This window comes from Pituophis catenifer, unplaced genomic scaffold, assembly GCF_029215685.1.
Source record: "Pituophis catenifer annectens isolate HBS135680 unplaced genomic scaffold, rPitCat1.0.hap2 SCAF_2, whole genome shotgun sequence".
Classification (NCBI taxonomy): domain Eukaryota; kingdom Metazoa; phylum Chordata; class Lepidosauria; order Squamata; family Colubridae; genus Pituophis; species Pituophis catenifer.
The window spans coordinates 90,600,701-90,626,220 of record NW_027256882.1 but is presented as its reverse complement, the minus strand read 5'-3'; the positions used below and the strand labels follow the sequence as shown (position 1 = coordinate 90,626,220).

The window sequence follows — 25,520 nt, the reverse complement described above, 5'->3', positions numbered from 1 at the left end:
CTGATTATTTAACCCTAAATACTTTGTCCAGTGGCTCTGCCTTACTTTTTTGATCTAATCCTCGGCCATCGCTGGTATCAGGACTGGAGGAGATACAGACATCGAGAGTCTTGGATTATGGGGAGATAGACCACCTTCTCTTTGTTTGTTTCAAATGGTTTGGTCGCTGTGAGAGGACAACCTTTTGAGACCTCTACCCCCACCTCCTTTGGATGGACTTACTACAACCACAAGACTTCCCATCGTCGTGAGAGGGCGATGATGTTCCGATGTATTGACATTTGTAACTTACTGATCTCCCTTTTACATCTATTTCCTCCCTTATTTTAAATTACCTGTCTTAACCATCTCTAACACTCTTAGAAGAAAATGATCCTTCATCTCCTTCAACTCGCTCCTATCTTTGATGTATTCAACTGCGGAGCTCCTTGCACTGCGAGATTCCCCCCTCTCGCATGTCTGGCCCTCTCAGTTATCAAGGGCCGCCCTTGAGGACGGGTTTTGGAACCCTGAGAGGTGGTTTGCAAAAAACCGACGGCTTTGGGGGTTTTTAGATAAATCTTTAAGTTCTATTTTAAGGGGTTCTGGGAGGGATTGTGGGAATGGATCTGGGGGGATCCATAAATCCACTGAAAGGGGTAATGGGTCTGATAATCATGGTGGGGAGGATGGGGACAGAAATCTGACAAGGATGCAGGGGGATGAAGCAATGGGCATTAGTATAGTAAGTGGGAGGGGCAGATATGACGGCTGCAGGGGGCCATATTATGTTTCGGGAGTGCGCACTCGATGTTTACGAGCGATTGCCCACTCCGACCCCCAAAGCACTGCTCGTTTCCCGGGTTGTTCAGAGTCTCAGACCCTGGGTCTACGGCTGATGTTATGTAATGCCAGGTCAGTGGTAAATAAAGCCCCCCTCATTCATGATCTTATTTCAGAGGGGGGTGCTGACCTGGCAGGGATTACGGAGACCTGGTTAGGCCAGGAGGGAGGAGTTCCCCTTGTGGAAATGTGCCCGCCAGGTTTCCGTGCATTCCATCAGCCAAGGGCTCAGGGAAGGGGTGGGGGAGTGGCAGCAATCTTTAGAGAAAGTCTTTGCCCGAGGGAGGCCACTGTTCCTCAGATAGCCGGATGTGAGTCCCTCCTTGTGAAGTGGGGTCAGGGGATTCAGATGGGCCTACTGATTGCGTACCTGGCTCCCTGCCACGTAACAGCGGTCCTGCCTGAGCTGCTCGACATTATAGCCGGGGTGGCGGTGGAAACCCCCAGACTTATTGTTATGGGGGATTTTAACCTGCCATCTGCTGGTGAGATGTCGGAGACGGCTCGGGAGTTCATGGCTTCCATGACGGCCATGGGCCTGACCCAGGTAGTTCAAGGCCCCACCCACTTGGGGAATCACACTCTGGACTTGATTTTTATCTCTGATCAGTGGCTGAATGATCTAAGAATAGGGGATATAGACATCAAGCCCTTGTCATGGTCTGATCATTCTCTCCTTCACATGGACTTTCAAGTCACTTCCACCCACCGCAGGGAGACAGAACCAACCAAATGGTTCCGTCCCAGGCGCCTGATGGACCCCGAAAGGTTCCTGATGGAGCTTGGGCCATTTCCTGAGACTCTGGCTCACGACTCGACTGAGGACCTGGTGGTCGCCTGGGACAGGGCGGCTACTGGGGCCTTGACCGCGTCCTGCCTTTGCGGCCTCTGACCCGATGCCGATCTCGTCTAGCTCCTTGGTTTTCCGAGGAGCTGAGAGAGATGAAGCGTCGGAAAAGACGCCTGGAGAGTGATTGGAGGACAAGCCGATCTGAATCTGACTGAACACAGGTGAGATCTTATATTAAGATCTACCTAGTGGCGATAAGAGCGGCGAAGTCTAGCTACTTCTCCGCTCTTATTGCATCTGCAGAGAACCGCCCAGCTGCGCTGTTTAGGGTGACCCGCTCCCTACTTCAGGTGGGGGTACGGGAAGATCCCTTAAAGGGTCGAGCTGAGGATTTTGTACAATTCCTGCATGATAAAGTCGCTCAGATTCGGGAAGGCCTGGACTCCGATTGGGTAGATCCAGGGGAGGAGACGGGGGCAGGTCTTGAGAGCGTTATCTGGGAAGAGTTTGACTCTGTGGCTCCTGAGGACGTGGACAGGATTCTGGGCAAGCTTAACGCTGCCACATGTTTATTGGACCCGTGTCCCTCCTGGTTGGTACTGGCCTCCCGGGAGGTTACACGAGGCTGGCTCCAGGGGATTATAAATGCTTCTCTGAGTGAGGGTGTCTTTCCCGCCGCCTTGAAAGAGGCGGTTGTGAAGCCCCTCCTCAAGAAGCCTTCCCTGGACCCGGCTATATTATCAAATTATCGTCCAGTCTCCAATCTTCGCTTTGTTGCGAAGGTTGTTGAGAGTGTGGTGGCGCGACAACTACCCCGATACCTGGATGAAGTTGTCTATCTGGATCCGTCGGGCTTCAGGTCACGATACAGCACAGAAACGGCATTGGTCGCATTGGTGGATGATCTCTGGAGGGCTCGGGACAGAGGTTGCTCCTCTATCCTGGTCCTATTAGATCTCTCAGCGGCTTTTGATACCATCGACCATGGTATCTTACTGCACCGGCTGGAGGGGTTAGGAATAGGGGGCACTGTTCTTCGGTGGTTCTCCTCCTTCCTCTCTGACCGTTCGCAGTTTGTGTTGGCAGGGGGGCAGAGGTCGACCTCGAGGCACCTTATTTGTGGGGTGCCGCAAGGGTCAGTCCTCTCACCCCTTCTGTTCAACATTTATGTAAAACCGCTAGGTGAGATCATCCGTGGTTTTGGGGTGAGTGTTCATCAGTATGCTGATGACACACAGCTATACATCTCCACCCCAGACCTCCCCAATGATGCCCTTGCTGTGATGTCCCGTTGCCTGGAGGCCGTGCGGATCTGGATGGGGAGAAACAAGCTCAGACTCAACCCCTCCAAGACCGAGTGGCTGTGGCTTCCGGCGTCCCGGTATAGTCAGCTGGTACCATCACTGACAATAGGGGATGAGATCTTGCTCCCCACAGAGAGGGCCCGCAACTTGGGTGTCCTCCTGGATTCACGGTTATCTTTAGAAGATCATTTGACGGCCGTGGCCAGGGGTGCCTTTTATCAGGTTCGCCTGATCCGCCAGTTGCGTCCCTTTCTGGATCGGGACGCCTTGCGCACGGTCACTCATGCCCTAGTTACCTCCCGTATGGACTACTGTAATGCTCTCTACATGGGGCTCCCCTTGAAAAGCACCCGGAGGCTCCAACTGGTCCAGAACGTAGCCGCGCGGGTGATTATGGGTGCAGCTCATTACGCCCATGTAACACCTCTCCTACGCGAGCTGCACTGGCTTCCGGTGGTCTTCCGGGTGCGATTCAAGGTGTTAGTTATCACCTTTAAAGCGCTCCATGGCTTAGGACCTGGGTACCTACGAGACCGTCTTTTGCCACCAATAGCCTCCCACCGACCAGTTCGTTCTCACAGGGAGGGACTACTCAGGGTACCGTCAGTCAAATTATGTCGACTGGCGACTCCCAGGGGGAGGGCCTTCTCTGTGGGGGCTCCAACCCTTTGGAATGAACTGCCCCCGGAGATACGGAATATCCCTGATATCCGTGCTTTCCGCCGTGCCCTCAAGACCCTGATGTTCCAACAGGCAGGGCTAAACATACAAACATGCAAATGATTTTTTAAATGTTATCTAATTCTGGGTTTTATTTAATTGACCAAACTAAGTAACAATTTTAATTAGCAATTTTATGATGTTTGTGTGTCTATATTTTTCTTGACTGTACACCGCCTTGAGTCCTACGGGAGAAAGGCGGTATAGAAATATAATTAATAAATAAATAAATAAATAATTAAACGAATAGTTGTAACTATGTGGATACCCTTCTAGCACTCTTCTGGCACTTCTTTTTTTTTTTAAAAAAAATAATTTTTATTGAATATTTTACATTTTTAAAACTAAAAACATAATAGAAAAAGACACAGAAAAAGAAAAAAAAAGAACATATACATACATCAAACGGTAAAATACAAAACATAAATAACATTATATAATATTTTACAACTTTCTGCATCGACTATTATCTTTACTTTTAAATTCAATCTTCCTAATCATTCTCTTATTCTTGTGTAACCATATTGAGCATTCTTATAAACTAAATTGTTATGTATACTGACATCCTATTTATTAATATAGTCAATATTTTATCCTTACCAGTATTCAATATTCTTAGATTCCAATTTGATTAATTGGAATTCTAATGGCACTTCTATATATCCCTTCCTACAACCACTGAGGGCCAGAACCTTGATAGCTCTTAAGGAATGCATTGTACGTACCGGTAGCTATCTAAAGTGCAGTGGTCCATGAGTTCAATTCCAAGTAGAGGGTCTGAACCCCAAATACGAGTCCCAATAAAAGATGAAACCGAGCACTCAGAGTCTCATGGTGGTCAGACTAACCGGAAAGGAGAACGCAGGGCATGCGCTGTGTAAAAATAGAGAAATCGCCACCGCAAGAATAGGGGTGGAAGTCATGTAAAGCCTCAGGAGTTTCAAGCTTCCCTTCCCAATCATAAAGGACAATTTAATGCATAAACAAGACTTCAGCACTGACGACAATCTGAAAAGGAAGATTTTTCAAGGAAGGAGAGTTGAACTTTTCTATCTACTCATTTCAGTTAATGATTGATGAGCTAATTTATAACAGGAGCCAAAGTCTGCATAAGGCACTCAGACTTCCATCACCTGCAAAAGAACTGGGCAATTCCCCATGAGCCTGCATGATTCAAGGTAAGACTTGGGAGCTGTTGGTTATCCCTCAGAGCTGTGCCTAGAGAAAGTGAGACGAGAATGACACTGGGCGGCCCTACTACAGCACGAAGGGGGCCATGGCCCCTCACCCCTCTAAGGAAAGGGCTCTGCATAAGGAGCGAGTGCTAAACTTGAATATCCTTTAGGATCAATGGGATGGTACTGTATGTACTGAACGAGGAATCTGTGGTAGTAGGCCTGCCTGAGTTACTGTATATCTTGTATGGATTCTTGCTTGCAAAAGAGCTGAGGTGCTTAAGTATACTAGCCATACAACCAATGGAAATTAGCTTCTATTAGCTCCACCCAGGGTGGCATTATCAGTGAGATGGGAAGCATATATGATAATAAATTTTAGCATATACAGTATTCGCTTTCAGTTCCTGATGCTGATTTAATCAAAAATATTTTTTCAAAGGCAGCTCTCTGCATCATTTTAAAATCACATTTATTCTTAGCCGTAGAGATCCAAAGCAGCTTTCCCTAATTCTGTGTCTCTTCCAACAGAATAGCTAATATTTCTATGACTGAGAGTATATTATCCAACACAGGTATAGAAGGTGCCAGGTTGTTTCTCTCTTCTCCACCCCCACATCCTACCTTATTTGATCTTTATGTATTTTTATAATTATGTACTTTAATGGAATTCGCTTTGAGCAGATTCAGTATTTTCTATAATCAATAATTTGTTATGTAACACAAAATATGATGGTTACCAGCTTAAGAGATTGTTTTCAAATACCGAAGCTTCTTTGTAGAAGATAAGCCTATGGATAAATGAAGCTGCCTTGATCTGAGGTAGTATATCCGTGATCGATAAATTATGAAGGAAAACAACAAGAAGTGACATTTATATCATCTCCCATTTATTCTTAGAGAAATTGATCCCATTTGAAAATAGTACTAGACTAGAAAAGACCCTTAGCCTGTTCCAATGGCATTCTTACAACATCTGTTTTCTATTCCTATTTATATGTTACTATTATTGTTTTGATGCTTGGACTTGTTCTGATTCATTTGATTATTGCTTGATTTATGGTCCCTAGGTAAATTAATCCTTCAGTCTTCACATTATTTTCCTAGGAGCCAAACAATCCTTCTGTTTTTCCAAGTGGAGAGAAAGTAAAACACTATAGGGAACTCTCTTCTAGGAAAGAAACAGGTCAGGAATGAAGTGTGGTTTCACAGCAGAATTGTGGATTTCTTGGATCTGAAACCCTCCAATTTTCCCAAGCTCTCTGCCACAGTGTAGAGAATAAGGAAGATGACCTTGGCAGAAATATGCAGGATCCTTTCCGTAGGCAAAAGGGGCAAAAGTGTTTTTAAAATTCATAATAATGTTTGGAAGCAACACAAACAGATGCCTCCCTAATTCACTGGAGGAGGAAGTCCAACACAATCAGACTCAGAACATTCTGTTATTGCAGATACTTTCAAGAAAACAGAATTGTAATTTTCTCGTATTTATTTCCTGTCTGGTCTACCTGATGGGGCTGACACAAACTAGCATCTGTTGACAGATTAAGTCTGTCTAGTAGTTCTAGTAGTTGTTACAGGTTAAAGCCGTATTTTTGTGAATTTAGATTTCACCATTTCTTTCCAGGAAATATATATGCAGGGAACAATTATAATATCACGTTAATTATTTTTTTAAAATTTAATTTCCTATTCTGTTTTATTAAATATTTTTAATGACTCTTTTGTTTCCATTTACTTATTGATTTCTTGCTTTAGTATATTATGAGAAAGACAATATTTTCCTATGACAGCTATTATAATTGAAATTAAATTAACTCTAACATATTGTACCCAGTCTCAAACCATTATTTTTCCTAATCCATATTTGAAGTTTGCTTGCTTTTATTTAACAAAAATTTAATTAAAAATAATGAGAAATGGCATGTAGTTCAGGGTTTTTAGAAAGATGAGGTGTAAAATAGTGTGTAGGATTGTTATTCTCGGTTGAGGAAATGTCTCACAGATTCTAGAGGTGTACTTCTCTTTTACACCACGAGTAAAGTATTGCACCTCCTCCCTCAAGTTCATTACGGTAGTTAGCCACATAAGGAACTAGCTTCCAGCACAGATCAGAGTTAGCATCTCCACCTAGAAGACCAGATCAGTCTTTTCTATGTTACTATAAATAAATATTCATAATAGTTTTATAGCAGGCCAGAGTCCATGCCTAGCTGGGATATTAACCTTTTCATCCTTCTGCCTAGGAGCTCCTAGGCTTGACAAAGGGTGTAGATACATCAACAGTTTGAGAAGATCCTATTGGCGCCAGCACCAAGTATATGTGACCATACCAGATCCTCTGTTTGTTTTGCTCCAGTTCTGCAAAACTGTATTTTTCAGTATGCAGGACACCAAAGCATTACTAGTTAATTTCTTAGGAATTGTGGGCTGACATGTGTGTCAAGCGTGGCCAGATGCAAAAAAGCCAGAATTCCTGCCCTTTTTGTAGCAATGGTATTTCAACAAGTAGGCTTGCCTAGCAAACCGTTCTGTGTTCTCCTCTCTTGTACCCAGCTATTAAAGATGCAGAAGCTCAATCAGTTTTTGCGCTAGGTTACCTTTCTCAAAGATTGGATTAAGGAAGCATGAACTAATTCTGGGTACAATGACTCTGTGCTTGCATTTCATTCATGGTTTTGTTGGAGTGACCTTGCAATCATTCTGAAGCTCCAGGGTGATATCCAAATCCTCAAGGCTTTGCTTGAGAAACGGGAGAAGGAACTGAATGTCCTTTCAGGAACCTTCCAGGCTCCTTTACATTAACAAGAGTAATTGTCACCTCTAGTCTTCCTGGAAATCTAGTAGTAACTAGTAGCCAATATTCCAATCCTGCATTGAGTAAAAATTTGACTCTAAATTTCCACTGCTTCAGAAGTATTTCATTAATGCTTTATTTTTCTAGAAGTTATTTCTTGAATACATTGTGACAAACAAAATTTCCTCTCTGTGTGTTCTATTTTTACATTGAGTTTTCCCTTTACCATCCCATTTCTTCTGGGTCTGTGTGGATAAGTTTGTATATTAGTCTTCTCTCTTCAGCTTGCACAATATGCTCCTTATGTTATACATTTTTTCTGGTTACGTTAGGCAGTTTGATAAGAGGGAATGATAAACAGAGACTCTCTTGCTTGTAATGCCATAAAACATTGTTAGAGATAGGAAGTTTTTGTTGCTAATGCAATTTAGCCACTACGCCCAGAGAACATATGATTTTATATAATACTTGAGAGGCATAATAAAGACATAAAACTGAGTAAATTCTCTTTGCCTTTTCATTGTGATAAATTTTTTAAAGGAACATGATTCCTGCTTTCCAAGGATAACATTCTCAGCAATGAATGTGATCTTACAAACAACCAGGCAGTTTTATCTTCAAGATAGTTAATCCTTCCTTTCTGTTGTATTTGCAGATCTCCTCGCCTCAGCAGGATGCTCTGGCTTTCATGGGTAGTTTTCTCTCTATTTCTGACATTAGGTAAGATTTTCTGTAGAAAAATTCCTCCCCCACTTCTATGCCAGTTCATGTCTGCTGAGACATTACTGAGGCTTGACACTGCATGGAAGAATATCATCAAGTGAGAATTACAATTGGCACTACAATTGCTCATGGAGAAATGTAGGATTTACACTGAAGTAAACATACAATAGATCAGGAAAGCACTTTGTTATTTAACCTCTTTTAAAGAAAGTGAAGGGAGGTTGATGGAACTGTACATTTTCCAGGGTCTTACTTGCTAAGACTATACCAAGGGTCTGCAACCTTAAATACTTAAAGAGCAATTTGGACCCGTTTTCCACAGAAAGGAAAACACAAGGAGCCACAAAACCTGGGTGGGCGTGGCCAACTCATCACTCCCCCCCAGCCACATGAGCCCCCCCAGCCATGTCTACCAGGGTTTTGTGGCTCCCAGTGTTTTCTGTGGAAAATGGGTCTCTCTCTCTCTCTCTCTCTCTTTCTCCCCCTCCCTCCCATTCATTTCTATTTTTCCCTTTTTCCTCTCCCTCTCCTTCTCTCTCTCTCTCTTTTCTTATTCTTTCTCTCTCCTTCTCTCTCATTTGTTTCTCTCTTTTTCTTCTCTCATTCTCTTCCTCCATCATTTTCTCATTTCTCTCTCTCTTTTTCTCCCCTTTTCTCTCTCTCATTTCTCTCTTTCTCTTTCTCTCCCTCTCATTTCTGTTTTTCTCTCTTTTTCCTCTCCCCTTTCTTTCTTTCTTTCTTTCTTTCTTTCTTTCTTTCTTTCTTTCTTTCTCTTTCTCTCTGTCTCTCTTTCTTCCCCCCCTCTCTCATTTGTTTCCCTCTCTCTCATTCTCTCCCTCTGATGGCATTAATTGAAAAGCATCCTCCCAGAGCACCGCTCAGCTGGAGGAGTAATGAAGCTCAGGGCAGCGGGAAAAGGAGGCCGGCCCCAGGGGTGAAATCTAAAATTTGTTACTACCGGTTCTGTGGGCGTGGCTTGGTGGGGGGGGTAATGTGACTGGGTGGGCGTGACCAATTTTTTTTTTAACTTTTAAAACCATTTTTTCTACAACCTCTTCGGCGAAGAGGTTGTAAAAAAATGCTTTTAAATGCCTCTGACGATCCAAGCTAAGTTGTCTGATGCTTTTAAAAGTAAAAAAAAAAAGCCTCTGATGATTGTGCAGCTCAGCTGGGCATGGTGGTGGTGGGGGCAGGGATTTTTGCTATCGGTTCTCCGAACCAACCGCCTCCATCGCTACCAGTCCGAACCGGGAGCATTTCACCCCTGGCCGGCCCACCGAACCTTGCACATCCACCCCAGGGATCAGGCTCAGAGAAAGCCAGAGTGCCCTTGCCAAAGACGTTCACCCATTAGCCGGTCAACCAGCCCACTCCATACGTCTTTGCTGCGCGTTGGCCGAGCCCAGCTGCTCGCTTGAGGAGAATATCCCCACTCGTGCTCACCCTCCCGGCCCTGCAACAGCCGGCCAGAGGGTTGCATGAGAAGGAGGAGGAGGGTCATCTTTGGGGAAGCCACCACCATGGCTTGTGCTCAGTCCTCAGCTGCAGGACTGTCCCCCTTTCTGTCATACCCTCCTCCTGGACCACATTCCCACCCCGCTAGCCCTCGTGTTAGTGAGATTGGCGTCAGCCGTGGCTGGGTTGAGGCAGTGTCTCGGGGCAGAAAGCAGGTTACGGGACCGTGTCGGTAGGGAGCTGCAGGAGAGGGGTCAAAGAGCCACATGCGGCTCTGGAGCCATAGGTTGCCGACACCCCAACTAGACCATGATTGTTCTGGACACCCTGTTAAAGATATCATTAAGTACACTAGACTTAAGTCTGTTGAGTGTTGGGAAATATTAAGAACTATTGCAGAAGATATTATGAGGAAATTCAGATGAAGGAAGAATTAGAAGATTGGGTGGTGTGAGTGGGTGGGGGATTGTCTTTTGCTCATAAAATCATAATTTCAGCTGACTGTCTTTCATGCAGCATCCGCGAACAATAGCCCAAAGTTCAACATGAACAGCACCTTTATGTTGCCAGAGGACACACCTATAGGTTAGTGACGGAGAAAGCTTTGTTTGGAATGCAAAAAATGAAAGGCAGTATTTCTATATATGTCAATGGTATTTTTCATAGCCTTCCTAGGCTAAGACCTATAAATGAAACAGACAGTGAATCCCATCATTTCAGCCAGTGGTTGTGATGATGGAGGAGCTATAAGCCTATGCATACTGAGGACTTGGTAAGAGGATTATGGTAAGAGGACATGATAAGAGGCTTCCAAAGTCTATCCAGACCTGGTTATGCTAGCAGACCTGGGCACCCCAGGGGATGGGCGAAGTTAATATTAATATCCCTACCTCCATTATTTGTTATTTTGGTTCTGTTTTTATAGTTTTTAATATTTTAAAAAATAATGTAATGATAATACTTTTGCTTTAATTTTGCTGTACGCCACCTAGAGTCCCTATTTTATGAGATGGGTGGCTATATTACTTAAATAAATAAAATAAAATGGGAACCCAGAAACCATTTAGGTTTCTTTCAAAAGGTGTGGCTTTAGGGAGATGATTGGGAGGGGGGAGGGAGTCTGTGGCCATAAGGATTTTTTAAAAAACCAGGTATCTCTCTGGTTCTTTCCTCCCACCTTCTCTGTTTCTGGCCCTCATTTTTCATTCCAGGCACCTTGGTTTTTCAGTTGGTGGCAGAGGATGTTGAAAATGATACATTATACTACAGCATTGGGGGTGAAAATGCTTACTACTTCTCACTTGATAGTAGAACAGGCAATGTGATGCTGAAGCAATCTGTGGATTATGAGGTAAAGTTATGAAGGGACATAACCAGGGATGGGGCAAGTGGGATGGCAACTCTGGCAACCTCCTTCTGAACAAGAGGTAGACCTCATTCAGTGACCACAATTGGGAGTGCCAACTCAGTCATTAAGTGAAATTATTGTTAAGTGAAATCGCAACTGTATTTAATATCTTACTTCAGCTTTCTTTTCCTTTATGGACTTGCAAAGATGGTAAATGTAAGGATTGGTCATAAAGTTATTTTTTCATCACTGTCATAACTGCAAACAAGTTGCTAAATAAGGACTACCTGTATTTCAAATGTGGCTTTCTCAATCTTTCCTTTGTATCTGTGTAAATCAGAAACATGAGCATTGTGTTAAAGATCTTGCACTATTTCTAGCATTACTATGCTTTTGTTGTTGTTGTTGTTGCTCCTTAACTATCCCTGTAATATGATGCAAGGATAGGAAAGACGTGGCTGCTCTCGTTAAATATATAGATGTGTGAGCACATACTGTAGGCATGCAAACTGAATCTACCATGGATGACATTTTAATAAACATATATATTCAGGGTATAAACCCCATTTTGATAATTGAATAAAGTAAGGGCTGGTCAATGGGGGGACATTGGCATGTGAAAAGCTCCATGCCTTTAAAAAAGAAAAAAACCAATTGCTCTATTCCTCATATACAGTAGCAATTCTTCAGGAGATGCCATTGACAGGAACTCTTTAGCTGTCCCCTCAGAGCAAAGAAGGGACTTTGGGTGATTCTGCCATGGCGGCAGAGAGTGAGTGGAATCAATCAATTTGTAAAAAGGAGATCAAAGAGGAAATAAAAAGGGCAGAGGCACACTGAGACTGTGACAAGAGCATATGGAGAAAAAGGCTAATGTTCAGTGTGTTAAGACTGGTATTTCCTATGCCAAGATATGGCTATATGCAAGTCATTTATTTTCACTATTTACCAGTAAGTCTTTGTAAATAATGGAATGTTCATAATATATTACATAAATTTTATTGCATTGACATCTGCATCAGTGGTGGGTTTCACTTACTTTTGCTACTGGTTCGTTTGCGCCCGGGCCACTTTGCATGCACAGAAGCTTCTGTGCATGCGCAGAGGATATTTGATGATGTCCGGGTGAGTGGGCAGAGTCTCCCACTGCCCCTGGTACCGGTTCACTTGAACCGGGGCCAACCAGGAGCAACCCACCACTGATCTGCATTGAAAGAATACATTGTACCAAGATTTATAACATTGCAATAAAAGAACCCCCCCCCCCAAATTTTTTGAAGTACATGAACAAGAACTTTTTAGCTTCCCAAAAAGTTGGCTACAAGTCAAGTTGAAGGCGAATATATGTGTCCCAGGATAATGTTGCAGGTTCCAATCTGGGTCAGTTTATAGAAGTTGAGAACTACTGGATGGGAAACAGCTTTCTTATTTTTAGGAATCCCTCTTTCTTACAACAACATGGTTTCTTCCCCTTGGTGTTGTGCTTCGTACTTCTGAATTTTCCACAACTCTATCGGTACATTTGCATTTGCTTTTAACTGCCCCTGAATTAGATATTAACTCATGTTAGCCTGAAAGACTTCAATGGATCTGTCCTTCATCAATTTATCCAACCCTTTACAGCTATCGGAATTAGAGACTTAATATCAGATAATGTAGGAATGAATTCCACAAATTAATTACAGTGTAATTTCTTTGTTCTAAAATGCATTCCATCCAACTTAATTGGATGACCCCTGATCCTAATGTTCTGAGAGGAGGGAAGAAAAAATGTCCATTGTTTTTCTCCAGGTCATGCATGAAGTCACATACTTTGATCATATCCAAGTTGCCCTTTTCTAAGCTAAAACACTTCAAATTTTCTAGTTTTTTTTTTCTTGCAAGAAAAACATTCAGGCTCCCTGTTCTGATAATTTGAGCTGCCCTTTTTGCAGCTCTGTTACTGTATATCCTTTTTCAAATGTGCCAGAATTATGCACATATATACCATATATTTATTTAAGGACATTACTTTTTTCACAGTTTTTATTTACAACCACTTTCTAATTATACCCGACAGGGAATTTGTCCCTTTGTTGAATTCTTGGTTGTGACCCTAAGAACTTTTTCCTTGTTATTTACAGAAAGCTCAGAGTGTACCACCAGTGCATTTGTGTAATTAAGAGTTTGCTCCATTGTGCATTTCTTTTGTGTCATTTAAATTAAAATGTATTGGATACTTGATTAATATTCATCTTTTTTTTTCTTGGATTACCATTGCCTCTAATTTGCCCAAAAGAGACATTAAAAATTACTTATCTCCCACACGTATCCTTCTTTCTTTTTTTCTTTTTCTTTTTTTAAAAAGGTGTCTTCACAAAATCTTCTTTTGAACAGGAAGTAAATCAGATTGACCCAGAATCAATAAAGACACAAAGTACTGGAAATTTAGACTGTTGGGTTTTGTTTTGTTTTTTGAATCTTTCTTCAGTGACTGATGGAGACTTGTTGTAGAAAAGAAGGAAAGATTGCAAAAAAAGAGAGATAGGAATTGTAAATTATAAATGCCTTCAACTCGTTCAGAAATTAATACTTTACTCATAAAAGATGGTATTTCTACTGGCTTTTTATCTACACTGTGCTTTAAATTTTACTATGTCTTTATATTTTTCTAGGCTCAGTCTTTAATATATTCGTTTATTACTGATCTCCATATTTATTTTATCTTAAGCCCTCTCTCTCCCTATGGCCACTCTCTGTAGAGATATACTTCAGAATTCAAAGTATCTTTTAATCTGTTGTTATCTTAGGTTCTTCTTTCCATTCTTCTCTGTCAGAGTCTTGGCTGTTTCTTTGCTGCTGCTGCTTCTGCATTTCCAGCTGGGCTTCTTGACCCTTTTTCTCTTACAAAACTTGGCTCCAGCTGAGGAAACAGTAGAAGAACTTTTCCTTAGAGCCAGCTCTGAGGGAAGGAAAAACCAGTTTGCACACTCCAGTTTTCTAGTTTGTCTCTTTACTTGTACTCCTGGGCTTGGAGTTTGACTATTCAGTCTATTCTTCTTCATGAGGCCTATGGCTGCAGAGAGCTCCAGGCAGACATTTTGTCCCCCCCACTCCTCCTCCCCCACCTATCCAATGCTGCTCTTTGATTGGCAGCATTGCTGGTGCTGTGGTATGTGTGTTTGGGTATGTCTACCTTATAATCAGCTCCATCCATCTCTTTTTCCACATTGTCACATTGGTTACCTGTCAGACCTTTGGCACGTTAAAGGACAAATTACATCTTTGACATTTAAGTTCTCAATTAGATACTGGGGAGAAAACTGGTGTTCTAATTTTTTTCAATAAACTAGATTTTATACCCTCTTCGATAACCAAAGCGTTACTCCCTCCAGTACCATATTGCCTCTTATGCTGCATCTTACTCAGACTCTTTAATTCATCCTTTTTAGATAGGATTGCTCCATGCATAGTACAGTTTTGACCAATTCACGTCATTGTTATTTGGATTCTAAATCTGGTAATCAGCTAAGTCTTGGGCAACCTTATTAAAAGAGATCCCACTATGTCCTGCTGGCACCAGATATCTCAAGTCCTATGTATATTAATGTGATCAGGAGCTCTGTGTGCCCACTAAGCCAAAAACTCTTTTACCTCTAGATATCGAATGCTTTCTTGCAATTTATCCATTGTTTTTATTGTCTCATCTCATCTTTGCTGCAAACAGCTGGTTCTTAGCCTACATTCCCAAAATATTTGTGAGCCGGAAGGCTTCAGATTAAAATTCTTTTCTTTTTTCTATAGCTTGTATACAGCAGTGACTGCTTCCCTCTGTTCTACCAGGTTATTCTCATTCTCAACAATATTTAATTTTTCATCTGTAACCAGAGGAACATCATCAACAGCATCTCCCTCAACTGATGAACATCATCATCAACTCCCCCACCCCACTTCCTTGTCCCATCCCAATCTGGCTCAGAGACTTTTAGCACAGACATCCAAGAAACATTATAGAACCTCAGCTTGTCCTCTATACACTATAGACCAGAGGTGGGTTTCAGCATGTTCTGACCAGTTCTGCAGAACCGGTAGCGGAAATTTTGAATAGTTCAGAGAACCAGTATAAATACCACCTCTGACTGGCCCCGCCCCCATCTATCCTCTGCCTCCCGAGTCCCAGCTGATTGGGAGGATACGGGGATTTTGCAGTAACCTTCCCTGCCACGCCCACCAAGCCTTGCCCACCAAGCCATGCCACTCCCACCAAGCCACACCCACAGAACCGGTAGTAAAAAATTTTGAAGCCCACCACTGCTTTAGACCAGTGTTTCTCAATCTGGGCCACTGTAAGATGTGTGGACATGCTGGCTGGGGAATTCTAAGAGTTAAAGTCCACAGATATTAAAATTGCTAGTAGATTACAGTATCTTATATATAGTGTAAATTGGGAGCCTAATAGTGGTGGGTTTCAACAGGTTGTGAGGTTTCGGTGTCGTTCAGCACTCCAAACTACATTCGTCCCAGTGCTGACACAGGTGTTACCAGCGGTTTGTTTCGTGCATGCGCTTTGCGCACAATGAAATTATTTGGACTTCTTTCAATCAAGTTTCAGGCCTGGATGTGGGACACAAATACCATTTTTTAAGATTATCTGTGGTGGGAGCAGGATGGGGATACTGCATCCATCTTTGTTCTTCTTGACCTCTCAGTAGCTTCTGTTCATTGACCACATCCATTAGGGGTGAGGGCACAGCTTTGTGCTGGTCCATCTCCTTCCTCTGAGGCTGGTCCCTATCAGTGTTGATAGGAAGTGAGTGGTCTCTTTTTCGTGGGTTGTCACAGGGCTCAGGGCTCTTTCAACATCTACATGGAGTCACTAAGTAGAATCATCTGCCATTATGGAATGACGTATCACCAGTATGCTACCCAGTTATACATCTCCATCGTGGGTGAACTAAGTGATGTACATTCTTGAAGCCTGAGACAACTTGAGATTGTGTGGGTCTGGATAGGGAACAACAGGCTTCAGCTGAACCCTGGTAAAATAGAGTGGTTGTGGATAGGGAGCTCCTCTGAATGGGCATTTATCATCTTTAGCCTTGGATGGGGTTGCACTGTCCTAGACAGACCTGCTACATAATCTGGGGATCCTCCTGGACTCACAAGTCCTGCTTGAGGAGCAGATGGCAGCAGGGGTGAAATGCTCCCAGTTCGGACCGGATCGCCTGATCCGGTAGTGATGGTGGCGGGTGGTTCGGAGAACCGGTAACAAAAATCCCTGCCCCCCACCCACCATGCCCAGCTGAGCCGCAGGATCATCAGAGGCTTTTTTTTTCCTTTTAAAAGCATTTTTTCTACAACCTCTTCTGACGAAAAAATGCTTTTAAAAGTTAAAAAAAAAAGCCTCTGATGATCCTGTGGCTCAGCTGGGATCGTCAGAGGCTTTTCAAAGCATTTTCTTCTGCAACCTCTTGGCCGAAGAGGTGGTAAAAAAAATGCTTTGAAAAGTCTCTGACGATCCCAGCTGAGTTGCCTGATCAGCAGAGAGGCATTTTTTTAAAAAGCCTCTCTGACGATCCCAGCTGAGTTGCCTGATCGGCAGAGGCTTTTCAAAGCATTAGAAAAAAATGCTTTAAAAGTTTAAAAAAAAAAAAGTTGGCCACGCTCACCCAGTCACATTAAACACCCCCCCACACACCAAGCTATGCCCACAGAACCGGTAGTAACAAATTTTACATTTCACCCCTGGATGGCAGGCCTGGCAGGCCTGGCAGGCCTGGATCTTTGCTCAACTTTGTGTTGTGCACCAGTTACATCCTTTCTTGCACAGGGAGGCTCTCCGCTCAATTATTCATTCCCTGGTCATCTCTCATCTGGATCATTGCAATGCGCTCTGCATGGGGTACCACGGAAGAGTATCCAGAAGCTTCTGCTAATGAAGAATGTGGCTATGCCAGTAATTCTGGGTGCCCCAAGGATGGACATGTAACAGCTTTTATTAATACAGGTAGTGCTTGACTAACAACCACAATTGAGCCCAATATTTCTGTTGTTAAATGAGACAGTTGTTAAGTGAATTTTGCCCCATTTTACAACCTTTCTTGCCACAGTTTTTAAGTGAATGACTGCAGTTGTTAAGTTAGTAACATGGTTATTAAATAAATCTTCTCCACTTACTTTGCTTGTCACTTAGACACTGCAGTTGTGATAAATACGAGACAGTTGCCAAAAGTTTGAATTTTGATCACGTGATCATGGGGGTGCTGCAATGGTTGTGTGTGCAAAACGGTCATAAGCCATTTTTTTTCAGTGCTGTTGTAACTTTGAACAGTCATTAAATGAACTGTTGTAAGTCGAGGACTACCTGTGTGTTGTATCTTTGATATGATTTCTATGGTTTTCTAGGTTTACTTACTTATTAATTTTATATGCTGCCCATCTCACTCTAAAAAGCAGTGAGATGGACAGAGTAAATAAATACGACTTATTTATCAACCAGATTGAAACCAAAGTATGCCAACATCATGCTGGCATATCATTATTAAAGTACTTCTGCTTTGCACTTTATTTTCAGCAAACAAAAGTTATCCTGCTCAATGTGGAAGTGACAGACAAGATAACTTTACCAGTAAGTAAAGTGGGAAAGTGGGGCATAGAATCCCTATGGAAGCGGCCTATGACGGGGAATAGGGCGACGAGGTATATTTGCTACCCCGTGGTCAGTTAGGAGCTAGAACAGGGGCCTCTAAGCTTTGCTGGCTAGGGAATTCTGGGAGTTGAAGTCCGCCAGGCTTAAAGTTGCCAAGATTGGAGACCCCTGAACTAGAGCACTGTTTGAGCAAGCTACACTTTGACTACACTGAGGTAAATTAAAATTAGTTATAACATTGAGAAAAGCCTCCACACAACTTTGCCTAGATAGCCAGATGCAAAACCAAATGTAACAGCTGTGCTGAAAACATTTCTGTGGTTGCTGTTTTTCTTATCCATTAACTTGCTGATCTGCAACTGCTATTGTTGATTACGATGACAGTGATGATTACATTTTTATATGCTGACTACTGGAGTTTTGCCTTTTATTCTGTTGACTAGTAGAGTTTCAAGTCTTATACTTTTGGGTTCAGGGCCTGATCTGCCTTGTATATGGGTTATCATATCTCTGCAGCCCTTTTCTACTCATGAATGCTGAAGCCCTTCCATTTAGTCTCTTATATCATTAGTTTTTAACTTTCTTCTTTTTTATCAACAGACCTCTAAAAAAATCACTATCATTATAAATGACCGGAATGACAATAAACCAATATTCCAGAATGAACCTTATCTGATAGATGTCCTTGAGGTATTTAATGTCCATCTTATTTTCTGCTCAAGTTTATTCTAGAAAAGTTATTTATGTATGACTGTGTGTCCCATACATATAATCGAGTTACAGTGGTAATTTGGACCAGAATATCCAACGTTAAGCGATTCACTCATAAAACATGACATTACATGATCACATTGCTTAGTGGCCGCTATTCTGACAATCTCTGTGGCCATTGTTAACTGAATCCCACTGATTGTTAGGTGAGGACCCACACTGATCCAAGCCGTTCCCAGCTGGGGCCCTCCCATCCTGATCCTTGGAAAAGTAAGGCCCTCCCTCCTCTACCTCCTCTTCAAGTCCCCCCACCCACCTATCTCTCCCCCACCCCATCTCTCCCCTGCTGGCTTTGCACTTGGTGTGGCCTGCTGCCTTATCCAAATCACATGGGGATTTCCTATGACGTTTTGAAGCCTTCCAAAGCAGAGGTGGAATTCTACCAATTCTACCCGGTTCAGGAGAACCGGCAGAGGCAGTGACAGGAGGCTCCGCCCACCCACCCGGACGTCATCATGGACGCTCTGCGCATGCACAGAAGGCTCTGCGCATGCACAGAGGTGGCATGTACACTCCTAGTTCCGAACCGGTAGTGAACATAAGTGAATACCACTACTGTTCCAAAGCCATGCAAGAATTAGAAATGAAGATGGGGAAATGAAGGAGTGGGATTAAGCATTCCCGGGGTTGCCAAATGTCAGAATTTTAATTACATCACCATGGGTGTGCTGCAACAGTTGTAACTTTGGGGACCAGACATAATTACCATTCATTCAGCATCACTATAACTTCTAAATCATCTCCTAACAAATTATTGTTAACACTGAATTATAAACATGTGTTGGAAGAAATGTCCATCTGGGGACAAGTGGGGAGAAAGACACTGGAAACATGGAAGCTGTTTGGAAAGATGGTTTAATGGTGGACAGGACCATATGGTTTGAGGTTCTGGGCAATCGAGCACATGGGTGAGAGAGAGAGAGATTGATTTATACCCTCTCTTGGGCCCCGCCTTGTAGCTTCCTGTTCCTGTATAAGAAATGTATTCTGATTGATTGTCAGACTCCCACGGGGCCATGCGGGGGATAACTTTGTAGGTTGTCTTGAGTCCCAGGCTTGGTTGAATCTTGCTGGGTGATGTAACGAAGGGGTTTGGGGCAATTCCTATTATGGCTTAATGGCTTTGCCCTTGTTTGGATTTTGAGTAAATGCTAATCCTATCACCCTGGAGCTGAAGGTCTTTTGTAGATAAGATGGCCCAGTCTTTTATCTTGTAGATAGGTTGGCACCAGTCTTTCTGGGGCTATTAGCAAAGGTGGGGACTGATTTCCAAAAGCATGTTTCTCCTTTTCTCATCCAGGGAGGTATAATATTCCGCCTTTTTAATATTTCCTAGAATATTTCATTCTTCTAGGAGAAGGGTGGGTGCTAACTTCCTACACACGTTAAATAATTTTTTAAAAAGTAGACCTGTACAATGATCGGCAAAGGTTAATCATGGAAACAATGGAGATCAAGGGTGTGTATGTTTTGAAAATGAATTGAGAGAAATGCTACAGAGCTCCCCACAAGCATGCATGCAGGACTTCCCTGCCATTCATTGAAGCAGCTTCTCTTGTATTCAATTTCTGTGGGAATTTAAAAAAATGGGATTAACCTGTTACAACTGCAAGGACATTATATCATTTGGATACCTATATTTGAGAAAGAACTTCTATATCTAACTCTGTCCATTTCAGCCACACAATTTCATTCTTACTGGACTCCTTTCTAACATAGTACTGTATATGCTAAACACTATGGCTACTGTTACAAGCAAGGAATGAATGAAGCTACTTTGGAATGGGAATAAGAAAAACGAGGAAGAACTGCTGTTTTAAATAGAGATTTTAGGAACTTGTTGGATGAAACAAGTAATAATTTAAAATCAGCAGGAGATTTAGATGGTATTTACAGTAGATTACTTAGATAACGATGAAGCCTAAATTGGCAATTTGTTAAATCTGTGTCATGCAGCATGAACTGTATATTTAAAACAGCTTAGACAGAAAGCTTCATTGCCATATCAATGGCAACTCTCCCTCCCCCAGCCTAATTGCTATCAAAATAATGGATTTTTGATATGATTGCAGACAATTAAGAAAGGTTTAATTCTCTTTTCCCTATATATTGCAATCCCAATTGGTACAAAATAATTTATTGTTTAATTAAATAGTAATTAATAAAGCTATACTTTATTTTGTGCACTGTAATTTAAACATAGTGAATAATTAGGCCGTTTTCCTCAGACATTTTGATCTTGCATCATTCCTTACATGTTACCTCAAGTTTATTTCAACATGTAGAATGGGAGCCTTTGCATGTTGGACTAACTAAATCTGAACACTCTTTAACAGTAATGAAATCAAGGGATAGAGAAAGTCGCTTGTTTTCTCCAGCATCAGGGCTGGATTGAGACACCGAATGAGCTGTTAGGCCTCATGTAGTGCTTCTTATGCCCCAGAGAAATAGCTCCACATTACCCAAGCTTCTGCCCTTCAGAGATAGTGGGCTGTAACTCCTCAATTGCCCTCTTGGCTGAGTTTTCGGTAGCTTGCAGTGCTTCATATCTTCAGGACATCATGACTGGCATACATGGAAAAGGCTAAGGAAAAATGCTATAACTTCTAGTTTTGCCATTGTTTTTTTTTCAAACAACCCAGGGATTTACCTTATTAGATAATTTTTAATATGACAATGCTCATCTCCAAGATAGTCCACAGGAAGTACTTTGGATTTTACAACACCTCCTTCCTATTGATTAAAGCAGCCCAATTGCTTTAAAGAGCCTTGGTAGTACAGTGGTCTAAAGCACCCTGTTATTAAGAACAGCTGCCTGCAATTACTGCAGGTTCGAATCTCACCAAGGCTCAAGGTTGACTCAGCCTTCCATCCTTTCTAAGGTAGGTAAATTGAGGACCCAGTTGTGGGGGCAATAAGCTGACTTTGTATAAAAATATACAAAAGAATGAAGGTTATTACTTAGCGCATTGTAAGCCACCCTGAGTCTCCAGAGAAGGGCGGCATATAAATCAAAATTAAAAAAAAAAAAAGAACTCAGTAATGGTGCCACTGTTTAAGGAATGCACTAGTTAATGCATCTCTTCAAGCAGTGGTACCTTTTTTTGAGGTTCACTTTGCTTAAAGCAGAAAAGTGTTGCCCTTATGTGAGGTCCAAGGCAATTATTCAGAATCATTTTCAAAGCATGTGTGGTTCTGTTAAACGATTTGTATTTTAGCTTTGGATGTTATACGTAGCTTCTGTTGCTCTTCCTTCAACTCACTCCAAGTCTGCAAACCGATTAACTTTGTTCCAGAACACAACAATTGGTACCCCAATCTATGATGTGAGAGCTGTGGATATTGATAGTGAAAATGCTGGACAGGTATCCTATAAAATCATAGAGGTGAGTGGGACCCCACAGTCACACTGAGGGGAGGATGCTATACCCCATATATATAGTGAATCCTGGCAGATGCCGTGTGAGGTACGAATCCTATTCGAGGTTGCCCATTGCTGGCATGGTAATTTAAAAAGTGCTGGCATGGCACTTTTAGGTAGGGTCATTTATATACCTACCTGTGTCTGGGCGATCAGCAACCCATTTTCATTGAGAAAAACTGTCAAACTGTAGATCACATTGTAGCCAGTTTATAAGTGAGGGCATTACTTGTCCAATATTGATTATTTTTTTCACATAAACAAAGCTGCATTTCAATGGTTAGATTATCTAGATATTGGTATATGAATATAGATTTTTTAATATTTATATTTTACTGTGTTTTTTAATCCAGATGAAATGTTAATATATATTGCAAGTCCATATATGATATATATGGTAGGTAGGTAGGTACTAGATAGATAGATAGATAGATAGATAGATAGATAGATAGATAGATAGATAGATATAGATGAATGTCCAAATGCTGGCATGTTGAATATTCTAAATAATGTCTGTCCAATGGCACTTGTGCAGAAATTGATTCTTAGGATTGTGAATTTCCTCATTTAATGCATTAATTTAATACATAAAGCCAGTTGTAAGCTATCTTTCTGAAAGTAAAAAGTTGCAGAAAAAGTGCACATTTCTCTTTGAGAAATATTTCTCAGAAGAATGTACGTTTCTGAGAGTTCCAAGCAAAAAGTGTACTGTAGTCACAATTGCAGAAGATATTTATATCAAGGCCATTTAAAGACATCAGGTTAATTTACATTTTACGTAATCATATTGGAGAATTTTGGTTCAAATCTATCTCTGAATTTGGATTAATAAAAATGGAATTCAAAAGAAATTACATACAGTACAAGAATTTCAAAAGTTAGTTAGAAATGAAAATGTATGACGATATTTAAAGACTTACTTTTTAAAATTGTAAATAGAATCTTGATGAGACATATCGCTAGTTCTCGTCTTTCAACCACAATTGGGATCAGAATTTCTGTTGCTAAGCGAGGCAGTTGTTAAGTGAGTCCTACATACTTTTACACCCTTTTTGTCATGGTTGTTAAGCCAATCACTGCAAGTGCTAAGTGAATCACACAGTCGATACTTGAAACCAGCTTCCCCTGTTGACTTTGCTTGTTGGTAGCCACCTGAGTAGGTTGAAATGGTAATCACATGACCCTGGGGTGCTGCAACCATTGTTACTAGATGTTGTACACATTGCTACATAAACTGAGAATTCATATGATCACTGGTGAAGGTTATTTTACCAGTTGAGTCTGTCTGTTCAACTAATTTATAATATCTTCAGGACTTGCCACAAAGTCATCCTTGAGGAATGTGCATTTTATTCAAGGCAAAGTTTTGTGTTTTGTTAGTGTTCACGTTTCTACCATGTGGCTCCTTTACAGGTCATTCCAAACAATGCAGAGAATCAGCAGCTTTTTTTCATTCTGCAAAATGGCACTGTGGTGTTGAACGGCTCACTCAGTTACAACAATAAGAGCACTTTCTATCGAATCAAGATCTTTGCTACGGTGAGGCTCAGGAAGATTCAGAGGCAGGGAAGGGATGGTAATCTCATTTCTGTGGAGAAGAAAGACTAGGTGCTTAATTGCCACGAATAAGACACTGTGCCTAGTAGTTTTCAAATGGGTTCTTTGACAAGGATTTGTATTGGTGTCTCAACAGTTAGCCCATGGGTGTGCTAAGACTGCAAATCCCAGAATTCACATGTAGCATGGGGTTGTAGTCCCAACATTGTCAGTGAAAACTGGATAGGGGACTCCAGCATAAGTATTTCTCTCTCCCTTGTAAGTCTTGAGCAGGTTTATGGGGATATGACTAACAGTAGGGCAAGAACTATAAATAAATAAACTAGATGGGATTATGCAGTATGTTTTGTTAAGCATTGTGTCGGTAATTCAGGTCCTAGATTAACCAAATCAGATTAGGAAGCAGTGGAAAGGACCTGTTGTAACTGAGGCTGTCCTTCCTCCTCCTCCTTTGGATCTGCACTATGGCCCACTCACCAGTAACCAAGCAGGTGTCCAGAGTGCAGAATCCTGAGGAGCTTTTCACCAACCTGGAGCACATCAGGAAGGGCTCCTTCCTCCTTCAAAGCATCAATAACTGAATGCAGCAGTTCAGGAGTTGTTAAAATCATCAATCTTGAGGAAGCCAAGGATGACATTGATCACATCAGCAGGAAATAATGGTTCTCAGCCATTGTGATAGTCCTTATGTCACAAAATATTGTGGCACCTGTTTGAAAAGCATAAAGTTGTGGATAATAATGGAATATTTAGGTAGGGGGTTGGCTCTGAATTTGCTCTCGGCTGGCCATTTGATGAAGTCCAGATTTGTAGGATGCTAAAGGAGATCTTGAAAAGTCTCCAGTAACTTCAGAAAAAGATTAGGAATAAGATGTACATTGTAAATAACTATCTCTTTATCTGTACCTGCTTCAGTTTAAATGTTATTGCCATTTTTGGGTTTTTTTTAAATCTATTAAAACTACTCAAACTATTTCTTCTTTTGGTCTCCCCCCCTCCTCCAAGCACCTTTCAGAGAGATAGATTCCCAATTATTCTTAGCTTACTTTGACTGGGGTGATTAAAAATCTACACCATATATTTTTAGATATTGGATTGTGGAAGATAGTTTTCTAGATTGTTTAGATATTGATAAACCTCTATAACCATCCATTGGGCCACCCCAATGATGCCCTTGAAGTGATGTCCCAGTGCCTGGAGGCTGTGCGGATCTGGATGGGGAGGAACAGGCTCAAGCTCAACCCTTCCAAGACTGAGTGGCTGTGGCTCCCGGCATCCCGATATAGTCAGTTGACTCCATCACTGACTATTGGGGGCGAGTCTTTGGCCCCCACAGAAAGGGCTCGCAATCTGGGAGTCCTCCTGGATATGCAGCTGTCCTTGGAGGAACATCTGACAGCTGTAACCAGGGGGACCTTTTGTCAGGTTCGCCTGATTCGCCAGTTGCGGCCCTTTCTTGATCGGGATTCCCTGTGCACAGTCACTCATGCCCTCGTCACCTCTCGCCTTGACTACTGCAATGCTCTCTACATGGGGCTCCCCTTGAAGAGCACCCGGAGGCTCCAACTGGTCCAGAATGCAGCAGCACGGGTAGTGATGGGAGCAGCATGGCGCTCCCATGTAACACCGCTCCTGCGCGAGCTGCACTGGCTCCCAGTGGTCTTCCGGGTGCGCTTCAAGGTGCTGGTTATCACCTTTAAAGCGCTCCATGGCATCGGGCCTAGCTATCTTTGAGACCGCCTGCTGCTACCGACGACCTCCCATCGTCCCGTGCGCTCCCACAGAGAGGCCCCCTCAGGGTGCCATCAGCCAATCAATGTAGGCTGGTGACCCCCAGGGGGAGGGCCTTCTCTGTGGGGGCACCTACCCTCTGGAATCAGTTGCCCCCAGAGATAAGGAGAATCCAAGACCTTAGTGCCTTCCGCCGTGCCCTTAAAACCCACTTTTTCCAGCAAGCCGGGCTGGCTTAAGAAGAAATTTTAAATGTTTTAATTGGTTTGTATTTTTAA

The 25,520-nt window shown here is 42.3% G+C and overlaps 1 protein-coding gene across 1 annotated transcript in view; it reads left to right on the top strand.

Moving 5' to 3' along the window:
• Positions 1-4,794: 4,794 nt before the first annotated feature.
• CDHR2 (cadherin related family member 2) overlaps positions 4,795-25,520 on the top strand; it is a 42,935-nt gene continuing 22,209 nt past the window's right edge. The window contains exons 1-8 of the mRNA XM_070933802.1: positions 4,795-4,814; positions 8,264-8,328; positions 10,303-10,371; positions 10,998-11,137; positions 17,688-17,741; positions 18,363-18,452; positions 21,830-21,919; positions 23,368-23,493. Of these exons, the coding sequence (XP_070789903.1) occupies positions 4,795-4,814; positions 8,264-8,328; positions 10,303-10,371; positions 10,998-11,137; positions 17,688-17,741; positions 18,363-18,452; positions 21,830-21,919; positions 23,368-23,493 (654 nt within the window). The remainder of the gene's footprint in view (positions 4,815-8,263; positions 8,329-10,302; positions 10,372-10,997; positions 11,138-17,687; positions 17,742-18,362; positions 18,453-21,829; positions 21,920-23,367; positions 23,494-25,520) is intronic.